The following is a 23096-nucleotide window of genomic DNA, read 5'->3' as shown; positions in this document are numbered from 1 at the left end:
GATCTTGATGTAAGTCTAATTATCAACATTTTTCGTAACGGTTAACTATTGGGTCTAAAAAAATTTGAGGTTTTTCTAGCCAATGTATATTCTTTTTAGTTTACTATAGGGAGCCCTGTCGATAGGTTTGAGCGAAGATTTTCTCGCTCCTAAGAGAGAAATAACTAAAATAAGACATTCTTTTCCAGCTTAATAATGAGCCTTTGACCGATAGTTTTGAAGGGTTTGAGGAGCTACTGGCCCTTGGATTAATATTCTTCTTTTTTCGATATAATAAATTACTGTTCTCATAGCTTAGTATCAAAAATACTTCAAGGGAATAAAAATTTTTAGTCTTTTTTAGACCCCCCCCCCAAAAAATATGATGTCCCAGTGTGGATTAATGAGCTGCTGGCTTATTTTGGGGAACAATCCCCAAAAATAGGCACAACCTCCCCAAGTTCTTAAGACTCTTTACAACATTATAATACCCGAAATATAAAGGTGGGTGCACTCTACCTGCCTTTGTTTAATTTTAGGTCTCAGATTCCTAGGTGGTGGTGTAGGGTATATGAAGACGAGGGGTCACTTTGAGGGTCCATGTATGATATACTTTCTCATCATGAAACCTGTATTTGGTAGTGTGGTCTCAAGATATCCGAAAGGTCACTTTGCCCTCTCAAGAAATTTTTAGACTAATATTGTATTCTCTATCAGCCAAATATTAATTCTTTCACAGTATGAAATTAAAATTGTTTCAATGAGCTAATGAGCTCTTATTATTTTTATGCTCACATACCGACATCTGAAGGGGTCTGAAAACTCTATGAGGACATTGATTCGTTATCGAAGTTGGAACAGACCCAAGAGAATATTGAACGTGAGGGGGCCTTATGTGCGTGGCTGAATATTCCTCATTACATAACAGACATCTGCGTCTCTTTAATAACATTCCCCATTACGTAACAAGCAAAAGTAAACATTCCCTATGAGGTAACTTGCAAAAGTAAACATTTCATAGGAGGTAACACGCACCTGCATCTTGCCCTAAGGGAATTCCCATTAAACATTCTTCGTCATACTCAAGTGATTAAAGAAAAAAAGAGTAGTGTTTAATTTCACATATAGAATCACTAAAAAGTTTCCCGGCTACTGCGGTTGAACCTTCAGATTCATAACCTTCAAATTCTGAGTTTAACTGCTTTCACCAGTTGCACCAATCGAGACTCCGTGATATTTTACCACCAGATGCCTTGACAGTCAGCCGTACAAGACAGAAGCTAAAACTTGTGCCTGAGCGTGCTCGGACAAACCGCTACCAGAACTCTTTTGTCCCTTTTTCTACGTCAATATACAATAGTGCATAATAACATGTTTTGTATTTCAACATCAAATTAGCCATTTGAGCTACGATTGTTGTTTAAATAAACATCCCCCCCCCCCTCTCTCTCTCTCTCTCCCATGTGCTCCCAAAAAAAAGTTTGAATTTTACATCCTTCCCGCTGGAACGGAATTTTGGATGAACATTATAATCTACCCCCCCCCCATGGAAAAAACTTGTGTACAACTCTGATTGTGTCTACTTGGATATGGAAGAACAGTTCAACTAGTAAAAAATTTATTGGCTAAATCTAGATTCACATATAAAACACTATTTGACAATACATTACTATGGAAATGATACTATATACAAGATACGGGTTGCATTTTTTTTACAAAATAGAAATGCCATACCTACACGCATTTCGAATTTTTTTATATATGTATTATACCTTTCTTTTAAAAAAGTACTTTTCAAAATAGGAGATAACACAAATAAAAGACAGAAACTTATAGACGAGGTAACTAATTAACTCCCTAGTTAAGTTTACTGTACAACACTGGCATTAGATCCTGATTCGTAATAATTAGCAATGAGAGAAAACCAGTCTTACGAAATAAAATACAAAAGGTACAAAATAAAAACGAAATAAGGATATATAAAGTAGGATGTAAGAAAGATCTTAGTTCTACAAATGTCAAGCAATATTCTTGGCAATATGATCAACTCATAAAAATCACTTGCAAATAAAATTATTATCAAAAGTATACCTCTCCTACTTCTCATTAAGACCTTGTCCTTCTCCATATTTTACCAAAAGGTAACTCAATCAATTGTATTTCAGCTGTTACCCTTGCGAGGAGGGGGGGAGCAAGATCCTCTAGATTTTTATCCTCCTCTTTAGAAGTCGAAAAATATCATTTTGGTATTTTCATTTAAAATAAATTGAAAAACAATAAAATTGTCCAATCCCCCGGTTTTTAAAAACATGTTTTTTCTATCTCAATTAAAAATATATTAATCTAGAGTTATTAATTACCTAGAGCAAATATATAGAGTTATCAATTATCTAAATTAATCTAGATTAGATTAGTATCTAACTTAGATATTAATTAAGAGTAATTGATCTAAGAGTCCATATTATGTAAGTAAAAACTCAAGTAAATGTCAACGCAACCTGAAAGTCAAACACAAAGTAGCAAAACACTAATAGATTATAAAGCAGTAGGAATGAAAAGGTCTTGTACTAGCTCCCTTTCCCTTTAAGGCTCAGGCCAAAGGATATCCTTCCTCTTTTCCTGGGTCTGCTGATTACAAAAGGATATAAGTGAATACAGACAAAGAGATTAATAGAGAAATATAAGTAAACAAATCCTCATATACGCCGCTAGGTTCTATGTCTGGGAATGCATTGAAAACAGTTGAAGAAGTAGACATGTTTGTGTCTACCTGTGTTTACTTTGAGTCATTTATAATTTTAAAAGTTCGAACTTGAAAAATGTCATATGTGTCATATGTCACATATCTCCTTTGGTTAATCATAGAAAAAGTTAGAAATGGAGCCTTTTAAATCAAAATTTAGTTATGGCGTACATTGAATGCTCCTAACAACTGGCTTCCATAAAAAACAAACAAAAAAAAACTGTCAGTTTCTCTGTTCTCCTATAAAGTTTATATATAATTTATGATTTATTATAATTAAAATTTAAAACATAGTCTCCTTTGAATTACTAAAATCCCCACAAATTATTATAATTATCTTTTTTATTACCCAAAATCGTTTAACGGCTCAAATCATTCAACACCTTTATTAAGGCGTTCCAAAGTCATTAAAATGCCTCTTACGTAAAGGTTACGTCAACAGCTGCTCATAGTAAAAAATCTAGAGAGGGGGTAGGACCATGTGATATTCCTAGGGAGAGAATCGTGCTTTAAAAAAAAATTCCTATGCGAACATTTCGAAAAACAAACTTCAGTAACAACCCGCGGAGCAGAAAAAATGAGAATATTTATCATTTAAAGAAGATGTTTAAACTTAAAATTTGATTTTATAGACTTAATTTGCCTTAAAGGGAAATAAAGACACAATATTTATTCTACTTATTTTTGTCAATAAGCAGAATTGTCTTCTCTATAGCATTTTTCTTAGTTTCCAATCGGAATTTTATCATTCCAGGTGTTAAATAGTAATTTTTATGGATGTGTAGATAAGTCAATAGGCTCACTCTACCAAGAACTTAGGGATAAGCGCTTATATTGGATTTTTTTTCGACGGGAAGCAATAACAAAAACAAACATTCTGTTTGATAATTTTTTAAGAGGTGCCAAGAGATTCGACAAAATTTAGGATCCAGGGGAATTCTAGAACTAGCCTCCTTCCCTCCTCTAGCATATGTGTATGCTTAGGGCGTATCAAACGGTTTTTACTGAGGGAGTCATAATATGCTCAAATACTAGAGGGAGAGGGTGAACAGGGTAGGAACCTCTATTCTCCTCTGAAACAACACGGCTTGGGGGAGGGGGCTGATATTATGCATAATAAGCTCGGGAATGTGTCATAATTAGCTTATAGAAGGGGAGGGTAAACGGGGTAAGACCCTCCCTTCCCCACTGAAACAATACACTTCGACAGGGCTGAGACTATGCATTATAAACTTGGAAAATTTCTCCTGGGTCTATAAATATTCCATTTTTGGCGTAATAGAACTGGGGTAAAATATCTTTTCCCTTCTAGTCAGGTCTGGCTGTTCTTAATGAAAAATAATCAGTCATACAGGAAAAGATCCAAAAAATAACCCGAAAGAGCTGAATGGAGATGCATAATATCTTAAGAATTTATTTTTTATTGAGAACATTTATTTTCTTATTTTATTTTTGTTAGGAACTAAAACATTTGCAACAACAAATAAAAACAAAGATGGCAATGACAAAAAGGAATAAATAAAATGAGGTATGAAGATATATTTGCCACCCTAGTCATGATGGTATGGTCAAGAGAATAGCCAGATACCCGTTCAACAGAAGATCCAACCACGGGAAAGTCTTATATACACTAACTGTATAATCAAAACGTATACATTAGTAGGGAGCTTTTCACATTTTGGAAAGTGGGTGGGTAGGTCAGGATCTTCTCAACTAGCATCAGGGCCGTATCAAAAGGGGGTACCCAGTTTGACCCACTCCAAGAAACATTTCCCCGACTCGTAAGTTGGTCTAAAATTGCTGCTATAAAATTTATTTCCGACTGTTAGATAAAGTCCATCGGAGGCAAGAGCTAACCCAGGATTTTTCTTCAGGAGGGCTACCCCCTCCCAGAATTTTCATTTGGTATTCACCCAACTCAAATAAACCCTTGATACACGGCCCTGCCCAGCCGTATCTGGCTACACCACTGGACACCAAATATACAAAAAAGGCAACAAGGAAGTTTAACAAGCACAAAATCTGTCTTACTTTTTCTCAAATAAAAAGCTGCACTGTTCATTCCGATTCAAACATGAATACTTCACATTTCCGTGGGGTTTGTCAGGATACTCTCCCTCACTATATGCCAAATACACAACAAAAGGCAACAAGGACATTTAACAAAGACTAGATTTGTCTTAGTTTCATTCAAATCAAAAGCTGCGCTGTTCCTACCATGGGCAACATGCTTGATCTTTGGGCTATACAATCATGTCAGCCCATCGCAATTCAAAGAAGTTTCTAAGAGAGTGGCCCGCTTTACCAACAGGTGAATCATCTTCATTGAAAGTCTCACAATTAGTGAATATTAAGATCATGTCTGAGTAAAATTCGTCTCGACTCTTATACCTGTAAATAAGAAAATCGTCAAATGTATTGTCAATGTTAATATATTGTCTAAAAATTTTCAATTGTCAAATAATTCAAAAATTCAAAAATTGTCAAACGGTAAATAATCAAAATATCATCAATGTCAAAATATTGCCAAAAAATTGTCAAAACATAACAAATGCTTTATACATAAAATATGCTTTATATCTAGTAAAGACTGTGAGTATTCGGCTTAATAAGACTTTTCAATTAAATCTTGTATTCTTTACTATTTAGGAAAACTTCAAAAATTTGTCTAGCTTGACAGTTGAAAAGATTCGTCGTGACTTATGGTTTATGTTCCCTGTAGAAATGGTAAATTATTCCTTTTTGGTCAGTTAGCGTTTAATATTTTAACGTAAGGGAGCTAGTTTGCTTTTATTTGGGAGCTTCAATTTCGTTTTATCCAACTATTGAGTTACATTTTTGATACTTCGCTTTACATAAAAAAAAATACACGAAAAGGCATGAAAAACATGCTAGAATCTCTCCTATTTCTTAAGTAAGTGGATGAACCCTTGTGAGGTATTAAAGCAAAAACTCTCTCCAAATTTTATATTTTTTTTTTTGTGATTTCAGTTCTCCATTATTCCATCGAAGAGTATTTGAGTGAGTTATATTTTGTAGATTTCGTTGTTTCATTATTTACGTTGAGTTTCGCTGTAGACGGCTATTACTCTTAAAGCCAAAATATTTGGTTTTGTATATTATTCACTCTATCATTTGTCTATCATTTAGGAGATAAAATATCGTTTTATTCATCAATCGAGTTACATTTTTGAATTTTTCTAGATTAAAAATAAATTCTTTTATTAGCCTTAAATTAGAATTTTTATTATATTGTAGACGGCTATTAGTGATACAGCCGAAATATTTGTATTTGTATTTTATTGTTTTTCAGATACAAGTGTTGTTTTTTCACTTTAAAGCGTTGCGTTTCAACTTAAAAATAACTGAGCTCGAAGAAGCTTTGTTGAAACGTTCAAATGTAGTAAGTGTGTATCCTAGTCACCTGAGTGCTTAGGTGTAAAAAGATATCACAAAAAAATATTGGATCACAATCCAATCATCACAAATGACAAAAAAAAACAATTTGTTTTTTCGATTTTTTCTTCAATGAAGAATAAAAGGTATTTTCTACAAACCTAAGGGGTGCTCCTTCATTTCTCTTTGCCACAAGAACCCCCCCCTTCCCATAATGACACTTCTGCAAGATAGGACAAACGTATTTTATGTCTTCAGAGAATTCCTATAATTTGTTGTACTTCCTAAGTTTGGATAATTCTCTAAAAAAAGTCTAAATAACATCCTAACTCTGTGCCGTAATGGTAAGATATGTAACTAATAAAATTTAACAATCACGTCCCTTTTTTGGACCCTGTTTTTCGGGAATCTCACCCTCTTGGTTCAAAGTGCAGCTGTAAGCTTGCCACAGAACAGATATGTAACTAATAAAATTTGACGATCTCGCCCCTTTTTTGGATCCTATTTTTCGGGAGTCTCGCCCCTTTGCTTCAAAGAGCAGCTGTAAGCTTGCCACAGAACAGATATGTAACTAATAAAATTTGACGATCTCGCCCCTTTTTTGGACCCTATTTTTTGGGAGTCTCGCCCTTTTGGTTCAAAGTGCAGCTGTAAGCTTCCCACAAAACTTGCGCTTGCCACGTTTTAGATGCCATGACATAAGCCTTAATGAATTGACTTCATCGCGGCTTTTGATATCAGGTGGATTCTCCATACTATATTGTTAGAAGGGCATGGTGGTTAATTTCAGAAAATTTTTACTAAATTCAAACCTCGTTTTGAATAAACAATGAAGTAGTAATTCTTAATTTACTATTTTAAGTGAAAGATAAAACCTTATTTAAGTTAAAATTTCAGTTTTTCTTTTAGTGGCCTAAATAAATTCCTTTCGCCACAAAATCTAGGGAGAATAGACAGTCCTTGAAAACCCACAGATATTTCAAAATTTTTAAAAGAAAGCTTATGGAGCAGGGAGGAGAAGGCCATTATATCAAAATAAAGAGAAAGAGCCATTTCTGACAGGGACGTTAACTTTCTTAGCAGGGAGGGATGAGTTATAGGCAGTTTTTACATGTAGTTCTGTTGTCTTTTTTTTTTAGCAAAAAAGACAAAATCATTTCAGAAAATACTAACCAACTAACTATTTAACCTAGCCGAGTAGACTGGTGCTCAGAATTTAGGATTCCTTTGTCCGAGGGCGAGGGTTCGAATCCTAGTTTACCCAATTATTTGGTTTTGGAGGGGGGTCAGTGGCGTGACTCTGTAAGCTCAGCCAGAGTCAACCCAGCTCTAAATGGGTACCTCGAGGAATCTGAGGAAGATAAACAGGAAGGGTGGGCAAAAGCACAGGATGGCTGGCCCTCACACCATCACTGCACTTCCTGGCTGAAGGGCCAAGAAACGGAGATCAGCACCACCGGTTCGGACCTTAAGGGTCTAGTGCCGCATCCTTTACCTTTTTTTAAATAACTATTTAAATACCAAAAAAACTTACAATCCCTCTTTCAGCTTTTTCTTAATTGTACTCAAATCCATAGGGTTTTTGATAATCTTTTTATATTGAGGTATGACTTTGGTATTCACAGGTAATATAAATGGCCATGCATCTTCATGTTTCTCCAGTGCAGTTAGTAGCCTAGAACAGATAATGAATCAATTAATTCTATACGCCGAATGAAAGGTTCTTCCTTAGTCCAGAGATGAGGGAATTGCAGGACTTTATTGCATCTTTTGCTAAGCTTTTGCAAGAAAATCATTAATCATTTGCAACAAGATTTTAGCTGATTTTAGCTAGTGCTAATTTAAGGCGATAAGATTTTTCATAGGATTTTTTGATTAGGTGGGAAGCTCTAAGAAAAATGTGATATGTGATTGGCTCAAATAAGGGCTAGCTAATTCTTAATGTTAGTAACATGTCATTGTGAACCGTGTATAATTGACTCGGAAAGTATTTCAGCGTGGGGATTAATCAGTAGAAGAGCTATTTGTAGAAAAAAGAAGAGCTATATTCTATATTCTATATATATATATATATATATATATATATATATATATATATATATATATATATATATACATATATATATATATATATATATATATATATATATATATATATATATATATATATATATATATATATATATATATATATATATATATATATATATATATATATATATATATATATATATATATATATATATATATATATATATATATATATATATATATATATATATATATATATATATATAGGAATGAGTTAAAGGGATGAATGGGCAGAACATATAGAAAATTTTATAAGAAGGAAGATTTATTTTGCGAAGAAAAATTAGAGGTAGTACTAAATATGAATAAAAAACAATAAAGTCATAGGTGCTGATAGTGTGGCGAATGATTTTTTTAAATATAGTGGTTATGAACTCGGAAATAAAGTACTGTAAATTATGTTGAAACCTAGCGATTTTAGGAAAACATTAACTAAACCAATCTATAAGAAAGGTGATAAGAGTGTGTTTGGCAATTATAGAAGCATTAGCCAGGAATCTCAAGGAAGCAAATTTGTGAGTATGATACTTTATATACTTTATAGATTTAGCGATTATGTAAGTAAAATCTTAAAAGAAAAACAGAGTAATATTAGAAGATTTATTTTGCGAAAAAAAATTAGAAGTAGTACTAAAAATGAATAAAAAAAAACAATAAAGTCATAGGTGCTGACAGTGTGGTGAACGAGTTTTTTAAATATAGTGGTTATGAAGTTTGAAATAAAGCACTTTAAATTATGTTGAAACCTAGCAATTTTAGGAAAATATTAACTAAACCAATCTATAAGGAAGGTCATAAGAGTGAGTTTGTCAAACATGGAGGGATTAGCCAGGTATCTCCAGGAAGTAAATTGGTGAGTATGATACTTTATATACTTTATAGATTTAGCGATTATGTAAGTAAAATCTTCAAAGCAAAACTTGTAATTTTAAGATGGGAAGAGGATGCGTCGACCAATTTTTACTCTTAGATTAAGGATTGATGACTCAGTGTCTGAGTCATCAAACTCCTTTAGTCCTTAGCCTTATAGATTATGTGCAAGCATGTACAAGCCGATACGAAAGCTTTACCGAAGGTCATACCCTAGTGTGGTATTAAAAAAAAGTTTCTTCTACTGAAAGTAAGGAGGAATATTAAAACTTAAGACGAGCAGAAATTATTCTGTTATACGAGGCGGGTTCCCCCTCCTCAATAATCCTCTCTTCACATTAAAATTTGTTAAGAACTTTTAAAGAAGGTTCAATTTCTAATTACACGGCCTTTGTGTTTCAGGAACCGTTCTAAGAGAATTGAGTCGAAAAGTCGAACTTTAGCGTAAAGAGTGGGATATTTAGGGGGCAGCCCCCCTCATATACGGAATGAGTTCTGTCCATTTTAAGTTTTAATGTTGCCCCATCCTTTTTAATTAGTCAGCATTTTGGATTTCGATAACATTTTTTTTACACTGTTGATAATTAGAATATAGACTAATATAGATAATTAGACTATTATAGATAATAATATAGTAGATAATATAGATAATAATAATATAGATAATAATATACTATATAGATAATAAAAATATAGATAATTAGACTATTAGACTATAGACTAAAGACTATAAAAAAAGCTAAGAAAGAAATAGATGCTATTTTTTATTTTATTTAAAAAAGTTGTTTTACATAAACAAAGGCGTAGCTATAGTTTTCAGAGCCCTGGGACAATTTCGGCCCCCTCCCCTCACACTCACTAACAAAATGTAGGGAGATGTATTGACAAAAAAAAAGTCAGTTTGGCTGCGCCAGGGGACAGCCGTCATTCCTTGCAGCCCTTCACCCTTCCTGACTAGGTTACTGATTATAAACAAGTAAGAGACATCAATATAAATACCAAAAGTAAATCTTAAGTACTTATATATAAGCCAAAAATCTATGAAATACTTCATTTTCGAGAGGATAGATGACCTATTTCACAATTCACTATAAAAGACAAAAATATTTAATCTAGTCAATCGTTTTTAATTCATCTTTAGCTTGTAAACTGGTTATGACTTGTAATGGTATGGTAGCTGTATGTAATTATAGTGAGTTATGGGACTGTATTGGTTATGACTGTAGCTTGTATTTAGTACATAAGTCACTTTAGAAGAAAAAAATTACAAAAAAATGATTTATTACTTCTTAAGCGCCCGTATTTCCGCGCCAGTTTTGGGGGTCGCTGTAGTTTCATTCAATTTCTTCTTTTTCCTCTTAGAATCTTGCGGCGACTGCTTCAGGTCGTCATCTACTGATTGCTCAGCTTCGGATCTTGATACAGTATCTAAGTCTGATAGTACTGATGGATTGGACGGGGTTGGCGCAGGGGATGGAGTTGGTGACACAGTGTTGTTAGGTTCACTAATACTTAGGCTAATCTTTGACAACTTCCGCTTGCTGCCACTAGGGTTCTTTTGGCAGAAAGAACAGGCAAATCTTGCCTTAGGTGGCTAAAATGATTGAAATATAATAATTTCCTATGGTTTTAGCATAACATATCATAGTTTATTTAGTATAGTTTTCCATAGCATAACATAGCATAATAAAAATTTAGCATAACGGACATTGTCGTTATATACTAATTTCTAGATAGCAACAGTACCTTTAAAGTTTAGTTTCAGATAGACCCGATTTACACAAAAAACTACGACTTTAAGGAACCGATTTACACACAGAAAAAAAACTATGACTTTAAAGAATCGATTCACACAGACCGATTTAAAACACAGAAAAAAAACTATGACTTTAAGGAACCGATTTACACAGACCGATTTACACACAGAAAAAAAACTACGATTTTAAGGATCCGATTTACACAGACCGATTTACACGCAGAAAAAGAACTACGACTTTAAGGAACCGATTTACACACAGGAAAAAACTACGACTTTAAGGAACCGATTTACACACAGAAAAAAAACTACGACTTTAAGGAACCGAGTTACACAGACCGATTTACACACAGAAAAAACTATGACTTTAAGGAACCGATTTACACAGTCCAATTTACACACAGAAAAAAACTAAGACTTTAAGGAACCGATTTAAACAGACCGATTTACACACAGGAAAAAACTACGACTTTAAGGAACCGATTTACACACGGAAAAAAAATACGGCGTTAAGGAACCAATTTTAAGATAAATTTCGAATTACCAGGCCTACCCACTTCAGCCATCACAACTAAAAGGTATTATGGCTTTAAAAAAGGAGCATATTATTATAGTAAGGAATAATAATATTTTTCTGATATAACGAAGCTGGGTTAAGCAGGAGAGAACTTGGACAACCTAAAACCTCAATGTTTTACAATTCGTCAATAACTGATTGTATTCTAGTGCAATTTACCTTTGTAGGTTTTCATAATTTTCACACACAAACCCCCCCCCCTCCCCAAACAAAGCTTCTTTGTATGTGCCTGAACTAAATAGCTCTTTGTAATCCACGTGCGACAATAACATAATTTTATAGGCACACCATGGATATTTTTAATATTGTCAGACAAAGAAATAACAGTGCATTTTGGTCGTGCATATCATTTTTAAATTTTAATTTCAATGGGTCTGAGCCCCACCAGACATAGCTGTCTACCAATTCAACTTTCTAGTCTATACAGAGAGGGAGGAGGATTTGACTTCTTGAATATATGAATTTTTCAAAGGTATTCCGAATAAGGCAAAACTGAGGTCCCCTCCCTCCTGGGTTGCCCTCATATTTGTCTAAGAAAATCCTTGTGGGTTTCCCAGTTGTTTAGGTTCTTTTATCGGTTTATTTTTATTTTGGAACTTAATTGATGTTTTAGACTAGGATTATCGGTCAATTTTCTACATTGCTTTAATGATGTCAACTAACCATTCTAATGATTAATTAGAAAGCTCTAATGGTTCCAATTAATAACATAAAATTTCGTTTGACACAGCTTAATAAAGCTGTTCATTCCGATATTTTGTTTCCACTGTTCACCATACGATTTTTTGTCCTTCTCCTTCAACTCTTTCTTTCGTCTCTCTGAATTAATTTCACTTTTTTCTCATGCTAGGGTACTTTTACTTCGCATCTAGCACTACGTAATTTCAAAACGTATCATTATATTAATGTAATTAGCACTCCACCACAGGAAGGTGAGGCGACAATATAGCTGTAAAACAGTATTCCTGTAGCCGTTGGTGTTACAAAGGTATCGACAAAGTATCCCTGTTAACGGTATCCCTGTGAAAAAGACCCTGTGAAAAAGGTGAGGCGACAATATTGCTGTAAAACAGTGTTCCTATAGCCGTTGGGTTACAACGGTATCGACAAGGTACCCCTGTTAACGGTATCCCTGTGAAAAAGACCCAGCAACTAAAACGCGATTCAACGCTCTATTTGCCAGCAATGGCTCACAAGGATCTTTATCCTTTTTATCCTATCATTTGCTGCAGAATCTGCAACAACTTAGTAGAGATTGATCTCTACCCCATAGTACCGAAACTTTAAAACACATTTTGAGAAAACCTGTCAAGTGAAGAAGAATCGACATTTGAAGCTGATTCAGACGCGGTAACCATTATTTCCATTAATCTTAATGATACAAGTTCATTATAAAACAAACTTACGAGAATTTCTAAAAATAGAATGAAACCCTGCGAAAGCGGTGTCAGATCAAAACGAAAACTGCACAATCGGGATCCTCATAGCCGAAACCTTGCTTAGAAAAATTACACTCCCCCGTCTTGATTAACAAGAGGGAAGAAGTAGGATATTCCTTTTCCTTTCCTTTGTTTTTGTGACACCACTAGCAGGGCACTAAAACACCATAGAAAGATTATGTTTATGGTCATTGAGACCCCCCAAAAAAGTCAAAGCCAAATAAATTACAAAACCGAATACAGCTAAGATCTGAACATACCTTAGTAGTAAGAGGAGGAATATGGCATCCAATATGAAAGACTTTGGGGCATATTTGACAGGAGATAAAGTCACTGCCACCACTTGAGTCTACCGTCCGGCACACTACACACAGTTTCTGACTTGTCGCACGATTAACACACTCAACACAAAACCAATCTCCTTCAGGTATTGTGTCCATTGGTGGCTTGAAACAATATGTGTGATATCCTCTATCACAGGAATCACAAAGAAGGAGCTGATCTTCATTATCACCAGAACAGCACAATTGACAACACTGTAATAAAAAGCAACAATTAAGGCATCTGAACAAATTTGATTTTTTATATTATTTATTTTGTAAGTGAAAACATTTTAAAATTGAAAGTAAAGAGCAACTCTAAAACTACATACTACAAAAATATACAAGTTTTGTACTTGCACATGACTACGCAGCTGAATAATCCCTCCATCTCCTCATGTTTAATAAATGTATAAAGTAGTTGTTTCTGTTTTTCCCCAATTTATTTTAGGTAAATTTATTAGATAAATTTATTAGATATATTTTAGATAAATTTATTTAGATAATTTATTAGATAAATAGCACAACTGACAACAAGGTAATAAGAAGCAACAATTAGGGGGTCTCTCTAATATAAAATAGAAAAAGTAAAAAAAAATTCGTGTGAAAGTAAAGAAGAACGTTAAAACCTAAAACAAATACAAAGTCTCCTATTTATTGAAGGGACTGCCACCCCCCCCCCCACATTTCCACGCTCTATACGCTAGAGTATTACCAGCGTTGTCCTGAATGCATTTTAGAATGCATTTTGAATGCGTTATGTATTGAGTAAACTCGTAATTATATCTATTATTTGTACCGATTACCTTTCAGAACATTCGAATTGAAAATTTCACTGTTTATTTAAATACAATTAAATAAACCATTCAATTTTTGCAATGTTCAGGCATCTCTTAATGACACCGCTCTTATGGCAATGTTTTCACTCTTGGAGCACTGCAATAAAAAAAAGTGATGTATCGTGGGTGATGACACCCCATTTGAAATATATACATATAGTTTGGATTTTTCAAAATTCAAAATGCGGAAAATGAACGTAAAGTTTGAATTTACAAGATACATTAACACGTTTTCCTTCAATGATTATAAAATCGGGAATCTTACTTAACTTTATGCAGGTTTCAATCATTTATGAAATTTATTTGATATGTTTGAACTTGTGCTGAATATAATATTTTCATAAGCTTGAGATTTACCAGTTATGATGAATAGAAATATATAGAAATAAATGTACTTACAAAAAAAAGTGTTAAAAAAAATATTAAACATAACAACCATTTTTTTAATATCCTTAAAAGGGGACTCTTTAATTCAAGTACAAAAAGGGAAGAGATCTTTCTTATTTCAAACTTAGTTAACCCAAAATTAATAAAACTTATATACTCTGAATTCCAGAACACAGAACCACCCTTATCTGTAGGATTTAAAAAAACATTTTTTTAGAATGTTTAATATTTTCCGATGAATTTTGAAATCTTAAGCCCCTAAGATAAAGCCTATACATGAGGGTTTAGGCTTTACATTTTTCCATTTTTGGATAAAAAGGAATATATCGAGGATTTTTGTTCAGGGGGGGAGTACAAAAACTACAAAAAGGCATCAGAAATGTCTTTATATATATTTCTGTTACCTTTTTGTGAGTTGGCCAACAATTTTGGAGTGGGCTCAAACCCGATCCCCCTCGCCCTGGTATCGGCCTTGAACAGAAAAGAAGAATACACAGGAAGCATAACTTCTCAAATAAAAAAAAAAACAGGTTTGCACCGCAATAATGATAAATAGTACAAAAATAAGAATAAATTCAAAGAGATACTCAGAATGCAAGAGACTCAAAGAAATTGAAAAAAAGAAAAAAATATTACTAACCGCTTTCATTATACTTTTATCCCAGCAGACAGCCATTTCTAATGTATAAAGACACATGGCTAATTGTGCAGATGTAGTACACGCCGTCAATGCACTACGCCAAGAATTTCGAGCTCGACTATGAGCGTGCGCACTGTAGCCACTACCACACTGAATATTTTCAGCTTCAGAAGAACTAGCGTTTACTAGGGCATTCAGCTGTTCAACTTTACTGGAATAGGAATAAAAAAATTAAATAAAAAAAAACATATTAAGATACTAAATGAACCGTATAGCGTTTTAGTTAAAAACTAATAAGCACTGCTCATATGTACCCCCCCCCCCTTTGAGGAATTTGAACAAGAAAACCTTCTTGAATGTTGGAAACAAGAATGAGACCAGCTCTCACAAAACGGGTCAAAGGAGAATAAAATAATTAATACAAGTTAAATGGGGAGGGCGGGGACTTCAAACTGTTCAAACTTCAAACTGTCTAGGCACAATCCTCTCGGGAGAATAAGAATAAAAATAAATCTTAAAAATAAAAATATTAAATAAATATTATAAATATCCAAGGATCCTCTCGGGATTTCCAAGAATAGAATAGACACCGTGCATTCTCCTATATTAGTATTTAAAAGAACACCTTTTAATATAATTAGAACCATAAAAAAGTAATTTCTTGGCCTCCTTGTATGTTTAAACAATATTTACACACGATTGAAGGTGACTTAGTAAATTAAGTTGGTATTTAAATTTAATTAATTTTTATTACTGGTATTGTAGATGTGAATGGTAAAATAAATCAACTGATTTCAACGCTTGAGAAATAGGAATTCTTTAACAATTTCACACAAGCATTGCAAATAAAAGGCCTGTTTTCCAGTACTAGCTAATATTGCAAGCAACAATTTCAACAATAATTGTATTTCTGCGACATAAAAATTAAATTGTTAATAAAAGTTTGCTCCTAACAGTGATTAATGAAATTCACTAACAACTCAGAAAATTGTTGGAGAAAATTAGTGACAGATCTTGATAGTGGAATTGAACAAATTATAAAAATTGCATCTTCTTTCATTTGAGAAATAACTGTGAACATCTTCGGTGTTGTATAATTTTGTATTTTATTTTTACATTAAATATGGAGCATGATATGCTGCTTAAAATTTTATCTACATTTGAATGTATCATTTTCAAATTTCTCCCTTAATTAAGAGACTTACGACAATTGTTAGCAACAAATTGATGTTAGTTAACAATCCTGTTAACAGAGCAACAGAACAACAATTAACACAGAATGACAAGAATTACAGAATTCCTGTTCTCCAGCAGAAGCATAACTAAAGTTTTATAACCCGGGGACAATTTCGCTCCCCCACCAATATTTTTACTACAATATAAGTAGATCATAGTACTGACGGAAAAAACTCAGTCTGATAGCCCCTTCAGAGGCTGTACCTGGGAACACCCATCCTCCTTGCCTCTTACCCCTAGCTACGCCACTGTTCTCTAGGCCTAAATAGGAAGCATTTCCCATCAAATGGGAAACCACAAATCTATCTCAAGCGATGAAAAGTGAAAATTATGAAATGAACGAAAAGCGATGACAAAAGAATTCTGATCTGATGTTACCCTTAGTTCCCATATGCTACGTTTCTGCAACTTTACGGATTGCATACGAATTTTTACCAATTTCTCGCAACAAAAAAAACGTTAAAATTTCCGAACGTATACGAGAAAACGTGATGAGGACTCAAAAGAATAGGTTCTTTTTTTTAATACATAGTCAGCATTGAAAATAAATATTTTTGTGGGATCTTTTAGCAATTAATGGAGTTTTGCTGATCGTTTCGTAACGATAACAGACATTCAACTACTGCAAATAGACTGAAACTCATTTTGTGGTAGAGGAAGTATGGTTGCGATTTTTTCGCATAATGCCAGCAACATTCAAGGTATTTTTGTCCGTTTTTTTCAACAAATTAAAGCGTATTTTAAATTATGTTTCTCTAAAAATCTCAGAATGTAATAACTATGAGTTGTGTTGACGTATTTGGCTGTCGTAGTTGACATTATCGGAAAAAGACGATTTTTAAGTCTTTGGTTGGATACGAGTTATTATCCAACGAAATAAAAAACGCAGTGGAGACGTATTTTGATGATATTTGAGTACGACAGCCGTTTCGCTTCCAATTAGACCCAAATTCCTTCTGCGACCAAGGCTTATCAAAGCCTCTCTATTTATCCCATTTTTCACCGCGGCATAGCATTATATATAACTACAATAAATTTCGTGGTCTTGTAGATTTGAATGAATCCCTAATTAATAATAAAATTAGATTAAAGAATCATTTAATTAGTAACCATCAATTTAATTTAAATTATGGAGTGAAGGGTTCTCATTTTGTTTTCTTTTTTTTTATTTATTGGGCGTTTTGTTGTTTGCTACCATGTGGAGAGTTGAAGAGGCATCTTTTTATTCCGGTAGCTGGAGATAGTGTTATTTATTTATTGTTGAGTGTATATCCACACACAAGTTATCCCAGTGTGGGTCATTATTTCGAAACTTTTGTGAAAACATTTAGAACTTTAACTTGAACCCCATTCGGGGGAAACCTACTTATCTTTCGGTTCCGGATGAAGGACCAAAATATTATCCTTCTTCCCTATAACGTAACCTAGCCATCTTAGCCTTTCTGTTATTATATCCTTAGAAATTGGGAGTTAGTCACATTTTTTTTTTAAACTAATTGTTTGATAAGCGGTCAATCAAACGAGTACCCACGACTATCATTACATAACCCCTATGAAAAAATTGCACAATTTTTTTTCAGCCTTTCGAAGTACCCATATTCAGAATAATATATTAGCACTGCAAATAGCGCGGCTCCCAATATTCCAGTATTAATTTGCAGAGTTATCTTCCTGTTCTTCCAAACTTGTTTTTAACTGTGAATAAACATTAAGTCATGACTATTCTACTTTTATATCTTCCCTGCATCTACCATAGCTCCGAAGGAAATTGACTGTAATATATCTGCGAGTTTCGAATTAGCTGTGCTAAGATTGAAAAACATATTACCTTAATCCAAAAGGAGGTTTCAGGTATCTCTTTTCTATACCTTCTTCTAAAAGCATTAGTCTTTCTTTACCAATAGTAACTGCAGTCACTGTTGTATCGTTCTCATCTTTTTCTATTTCAAAAGAGGGCCGAAATTTATAACCCATTTCAGTCGATGCACGAGGAGGTAATTTCCAACTCTAGAAAAGAAAATTCATTGAAATTGATATAATACTATAAAAAGCATAAGGAAAAACGACAAAGTAAGCATGAAAAACAAAAAGAACTGAAAACGGATTCGCAAAGAAGACTCAGTAAAAAAACAACAGACGTAAACATGATCCTGAAAACTTATTACAATTTGATTTGATAAAATGTAGAGGACCGTAAATTCATTGAAATTGATATAATACTATGAAAAGCATAAGGAAAAACGACAAAGTAAGCATGAAAAACAAAGAGCTGAAAACGGATTCACAAAGAAGACTCAATAAAAAAACAACAGACGTAAACATGATCCTGAAAACTTATTACAATTTGATTTGATAAAATGTAGAGGACCGTAAATTCATTGAAATTGATATAATACTATGAAAAGCATAAGGAAAAACGACAAAGTAAGCATGAAAAACAAAAAGAACTGAAAACGGATTCGCAAAGAAGACTCAGTAAAAAAACAACAGACGTAAACATGATCCTGAAAACTTATTACAATTTGATTTGATAAAATGTAGAGGACCGTAAATTCATTGAAATTGATATAATACTATGAAAAGCATAAGGAAAAACGACAAAGTAAGCATGAAAAACAAAGAGCTGAAAACGGATTCACAAAGAAGACTCAATAAAAAAACAACAGACGTAAACATGATCCTGAAAACTTATTACAATTTGATTTGATAAAATGTAGAGGACCGTAAATTCATTGAAATTGATATAATACTATGAAAAGCATAAGGAAAAACGACAAAGTAAGCATGAAAAACAAAAAGAACTGAAAACGGATTCGCAAAGAAGTCTCAGTAAAAAAACAACAGACGTAAAAATGATCCTGAAAACTTATTACAATTTGATTTGATAAAATGTAGAGGACCGTAAATTCATTGAAATTGATATAATACTATGAAAAGCATAAGGAAAAACGACAAAGTAAGCATGAAAAACAAAGAGCTGAAAACGGATTCACAAAGAAGACTCAATAAAAAAACAACAGACGTAAACATGATCCTGAAAACTTATTACAATTTGATTTGATAAAATGTAGAGGACCGTAAATTCATTGAAATTGATATAATACTATGAAAAGCATAAGGAAAAACGACAAAGTAAGCATGAAAAACAAAAAGAACTGAAAACGGATTCGCAAAGAAGACTCAGTAAAAAAACAACAGACGTAAACATGATCCTGAAAACTTATTACAATTTGATTTGATAAAATGTAGAGGACCGTAAATTCATTGAAATTGATATAATACTATGAAAAGCATAAGGAAAAACGACAAAGTAAGCATGAAAAACAAAGAGCTGAAAACGGATTCACAAAGAAGACTCAATAAAAAAACAACAGACGTAAACATGATCCTGAAAACTTATTACAATTTGATTTGATAAAATGTAGAGGACCGTAAATTCATTGAAATTGATATAATACTATGAAAAGCATAAGGAAAAACGACAAAGTAAGCATGAAAAACAAAGAGCTGAAAACGGATTCACAAAGAAGACTCAATAAAAAAACAACAGACGTAAACATGATCCTGAAAACTTATTACAATTTGATTTGATAAAATGTAGAGGACCGTAAATTCATTGAAATTGATATAATACTATGAAAAGCATAAGGAAAAACGACAAAGTAAGCATGAAAAATAAAAAGAGCTGAAAACGGATTCACAAAGAAGACTCAATAAAAAACAACAGACGTAAACATGATCCTGAAAACTTATTACAATTTGATTTGATAAAATGTAGAGGACCGTAAATTCATTGAAATTGATATAATACTATGAAAAGCATAAGGAAAAACGACAAAGTAAGCATGAAAAATAAAAAGAGCTGAAAACGGATTCACAAAGAAGACTCAATAAAAAACAACACACGTAAACATGATCCTGAAAACTTATTACAATTTGATTTGATAAAATGTAGAGGACCGTAAATTCATTGAAATTGATATAATACTATGAAAAGCATAAGGAAAAACGACAAAGTAAGCATGAAAAATAAAAAGAGCTGAAAACGGATTCACAAAGAAGACTCAATAAAAAAAAAACAGACGTAAACATGATCCTGAAAACTTATTCTTGATTTTCTCTTGATTTTTAAAGACTGTTCAAGAACCGTGAAAGATGTCTGCTAAATCCAGGTTTAAGTGTCAAGATCATAAAATTTATTACATCACTTCGAATAACTTCGGCATAACTTCTCAAATAAAAAATAAATGTTCTACACCACAATAATGATTATAGCAAAAAAAACAAACAGAAAGAACAATAGAACAATAAGAAAGTGCTCAATCAAGACTTTTCAAAGGTAATGCTGATATTTCAAAAACCATGAAAGATATTTGCTTGATCCATTGATCCAGGTTAAAGTTTGAAGATCACAAACCTAATTACATCATTTAAGGAAATGAGTAAAAACAAGAAAATATTAGATTATCTTCCAAAATTAACTAATAGATTTCCGGCCTCCCAAGGAGTATGTGTTTGCAGTATAATTTCCACTCTACCGCCACGAAGAGCCATACTCCTTTTATCCTTTGAAGAGTGAAAAAAAAATCGAAGCATCAGCGACTATAATGGATTTACCCTTTGGTTTTTCTAAGACGGTTCAAAAACAATGTTGATAGTTAGTTTGCGAAAACCATGACCGATATTTGCTTCATTCACTGATCCAGGTTAAAGTTTGAAGATCACAAAGCTAATTACATCATTTAAGGAAATGAGTAAAAACAAGAAAATAATAGATTATCTTCCAAAATTAACTAATAGATTTCCGGCCTCCCTAGGAGTATGTGTTTGCAGTATAGTTTCCACTCGGCCACCATGAAGAGCCATACTCGTTTTATCCTTTGAAGTGAGAAAAAAAAATCGAAGCACCAGCGACTATAATGGGTTTACCTTATTGGTCTTTCTAAGACGATTCGAAAACAATGTTGGTAGTTAGTTTGCGAAAACCATGACCGATATTTGCTTCATTCATTGATCCAGGTTAAACCTTGAAGATCATAAACCTAATAACATCACTTAAGGAAATGAGTAAAAATAAGAAAATAATAGATTAGCTTCCAAATATTAACCAATAAAATCGGAGTGGATTAAATAAATAGGAGTAATTAAATAAAAGGAGTGGAATATAATTTCCACTCCTGAAGATCATAAAAACATTGAAGATCATTAAAAAAAATTGAAGAAAAACGTTTGAAGATCATAAAACATACTACATCGATTTCACAACGGAATGAAACTAAAAAGACAAGTTCCACCCTCCCTGAAAGTAAAAGTTCACCTCCACCTCCACTGGAACTGTTTGTAGAATATGCAATCTTAAAGAACGATACTCCTTTTATACTTTCGAAGTGCGAAAAAGATCGAAGTTTCAGTGATTATGTTGGGTCCTCATTTTCTTAGACTGTTGAAAGGAAATAGTTCGCAAAAACTACGAAAGATATTTGCTTGATCCATTGATCCAGGTCTTAGTTTGAAGATTATAAAACTAAGTACATCAATTTGACAAAAGAGAGAAATTAAGAAGACAGAAGATAGGAATATATGTTTTTTGTAATAATAAATTTATCATAATAAATGTAATATAATTTTTATAATAATATATTATAATATAATTTTTACAATAATAATTTTTTAGCTTCCCTATGAGTAGGTTTTGGGAGCATAATTCCAACTATGCCACCTTGAAGAGCCATCCCTCTTTTACACTTGCGAATCAGGAACAAGAATTCGAAATACCAGCATTTATAATAAGTTTACCTTAGTGATTTTTCTAAAACTGTTCAAAGGCAATGTTGATAGCTAGTTCGCAAGTACTACGAAAGAAATTTGCTTGATCCAAGTTTGAGTTTGAAGATCATAAAACTAATAACATGGGTTTAGCAAACAAATCAAATTAAGAAGGCAGTTAGTTTGATACTTAGATAATTAGTTTGCAAAAACCATAAAAGATTTGCTAGATAAATTGATCCACGTTTCAATTTAAATATCATAAACTAATTCCATTGATTTGATAAATAGATGGAATTAAAAAGGTAGGGCTAAAAATTTCCAACCACCCCAAGAGTACACATTTGTAGGATAACTTCAATAGTATTACCATGCAGAGCCGCTTGATTTATAGTTCCAAAACGTGAAAAAAAAATACAAGTGTGGGCGAGAATAATTGGTTAATCTTACTGATTTTTTAAGACGGTTCAAACTCGATGTTGACAGCAAGTTTTCAAAAACAGTAAAAGATTTCTGTTTCATCGATTGGTCTCTAGTTTTCCAGTTTTTGACCTGAAGATCATAAGACTAGTTACATCGATTTAACAAAGAGATGACATTAAGAAGGCGGGAATAAATGTTTTGCCTCCTCAAGAGTACGCATGTGCAGTAAAACTTCAATGATTTAACCATACAGAGGCCCCTTCAGTTATACTTCCAAAATGCGACAGAATAGAAGTGCAAGCAATTATATTTGGTTTATCTTACAAAAACTTTTCTAAGTCGGTGCAAAAGTGATGTTAGTAGTAAGTTTACAAAAACCATGAAATATATCTACTGGATCAACTGATCTCTAGTAGTTCAGGTTCTACCGAATTCGCAAACAAACCAAGAATGTGGAATCATAAATTTAAAACATTCCCATGATTAGGATCGCATCATCATTTTGAATATGCGACCTTGAAGATTACCCATCAAAGGTTACAAGCCAGAGAAAATTTGCCTTATTTTCCAAAAAATGGGAAACGCCCCCTAAAAGTCATAATGAAAATCACACCATCAGATTCAGCGTGTCAGA

The 23096-nt window shown here is 33.0% G+C and overlaps 1 protein-coding gene across 1 annotated transcript in view; it reads right to left on the bottom strand.

The window, feature by feature from the left end:
• Positions 1–1580: 1580 nt before the first annotated feature.
• LOC136037890 (bromodomain adjacent to zinc finger domain protein 2B-like) overlaps positions 1581–23096 on the bottom strand; it is a 152001-nt gene continuing 130485 nt past the window's right edge. The window contains 6 exon segments of the mRNA XM_065720745.1: positions 1581–5113; positions 7653–7793; positions 10366–10673; positions 13112–13387; positions 15038–15248; positions 18102–18280. Coding sequence (XP_065576817.1) covers positions 4966–5113; positions 7653–7793; positions 10366–10673; positions 13112–13387; positions 15038–15248; positions 18102–18280 — 1263 coding nt within the window. The 3' untranslated portion in view covers positions 1581–4965.

This window comes from Artemia franciscana, chromosome 17, assembly GCF_032884065.1.
Source record: "Artemia franciscana chromosome 17, ASM3288406v1, whole genome shotgun sequence".
Taxonomy (NCBI): domain Eukaryota; kingdom Metazoa; phylum Arthropoda; class Branchiopoda; order Anostraca; family Artemiidae; genus Artemia; species Artemia franciscana.
Note: the sequence above shows the minus strand (reverse complement) of the source record. Positions and strands in the feature narration are given on the sequence as shown.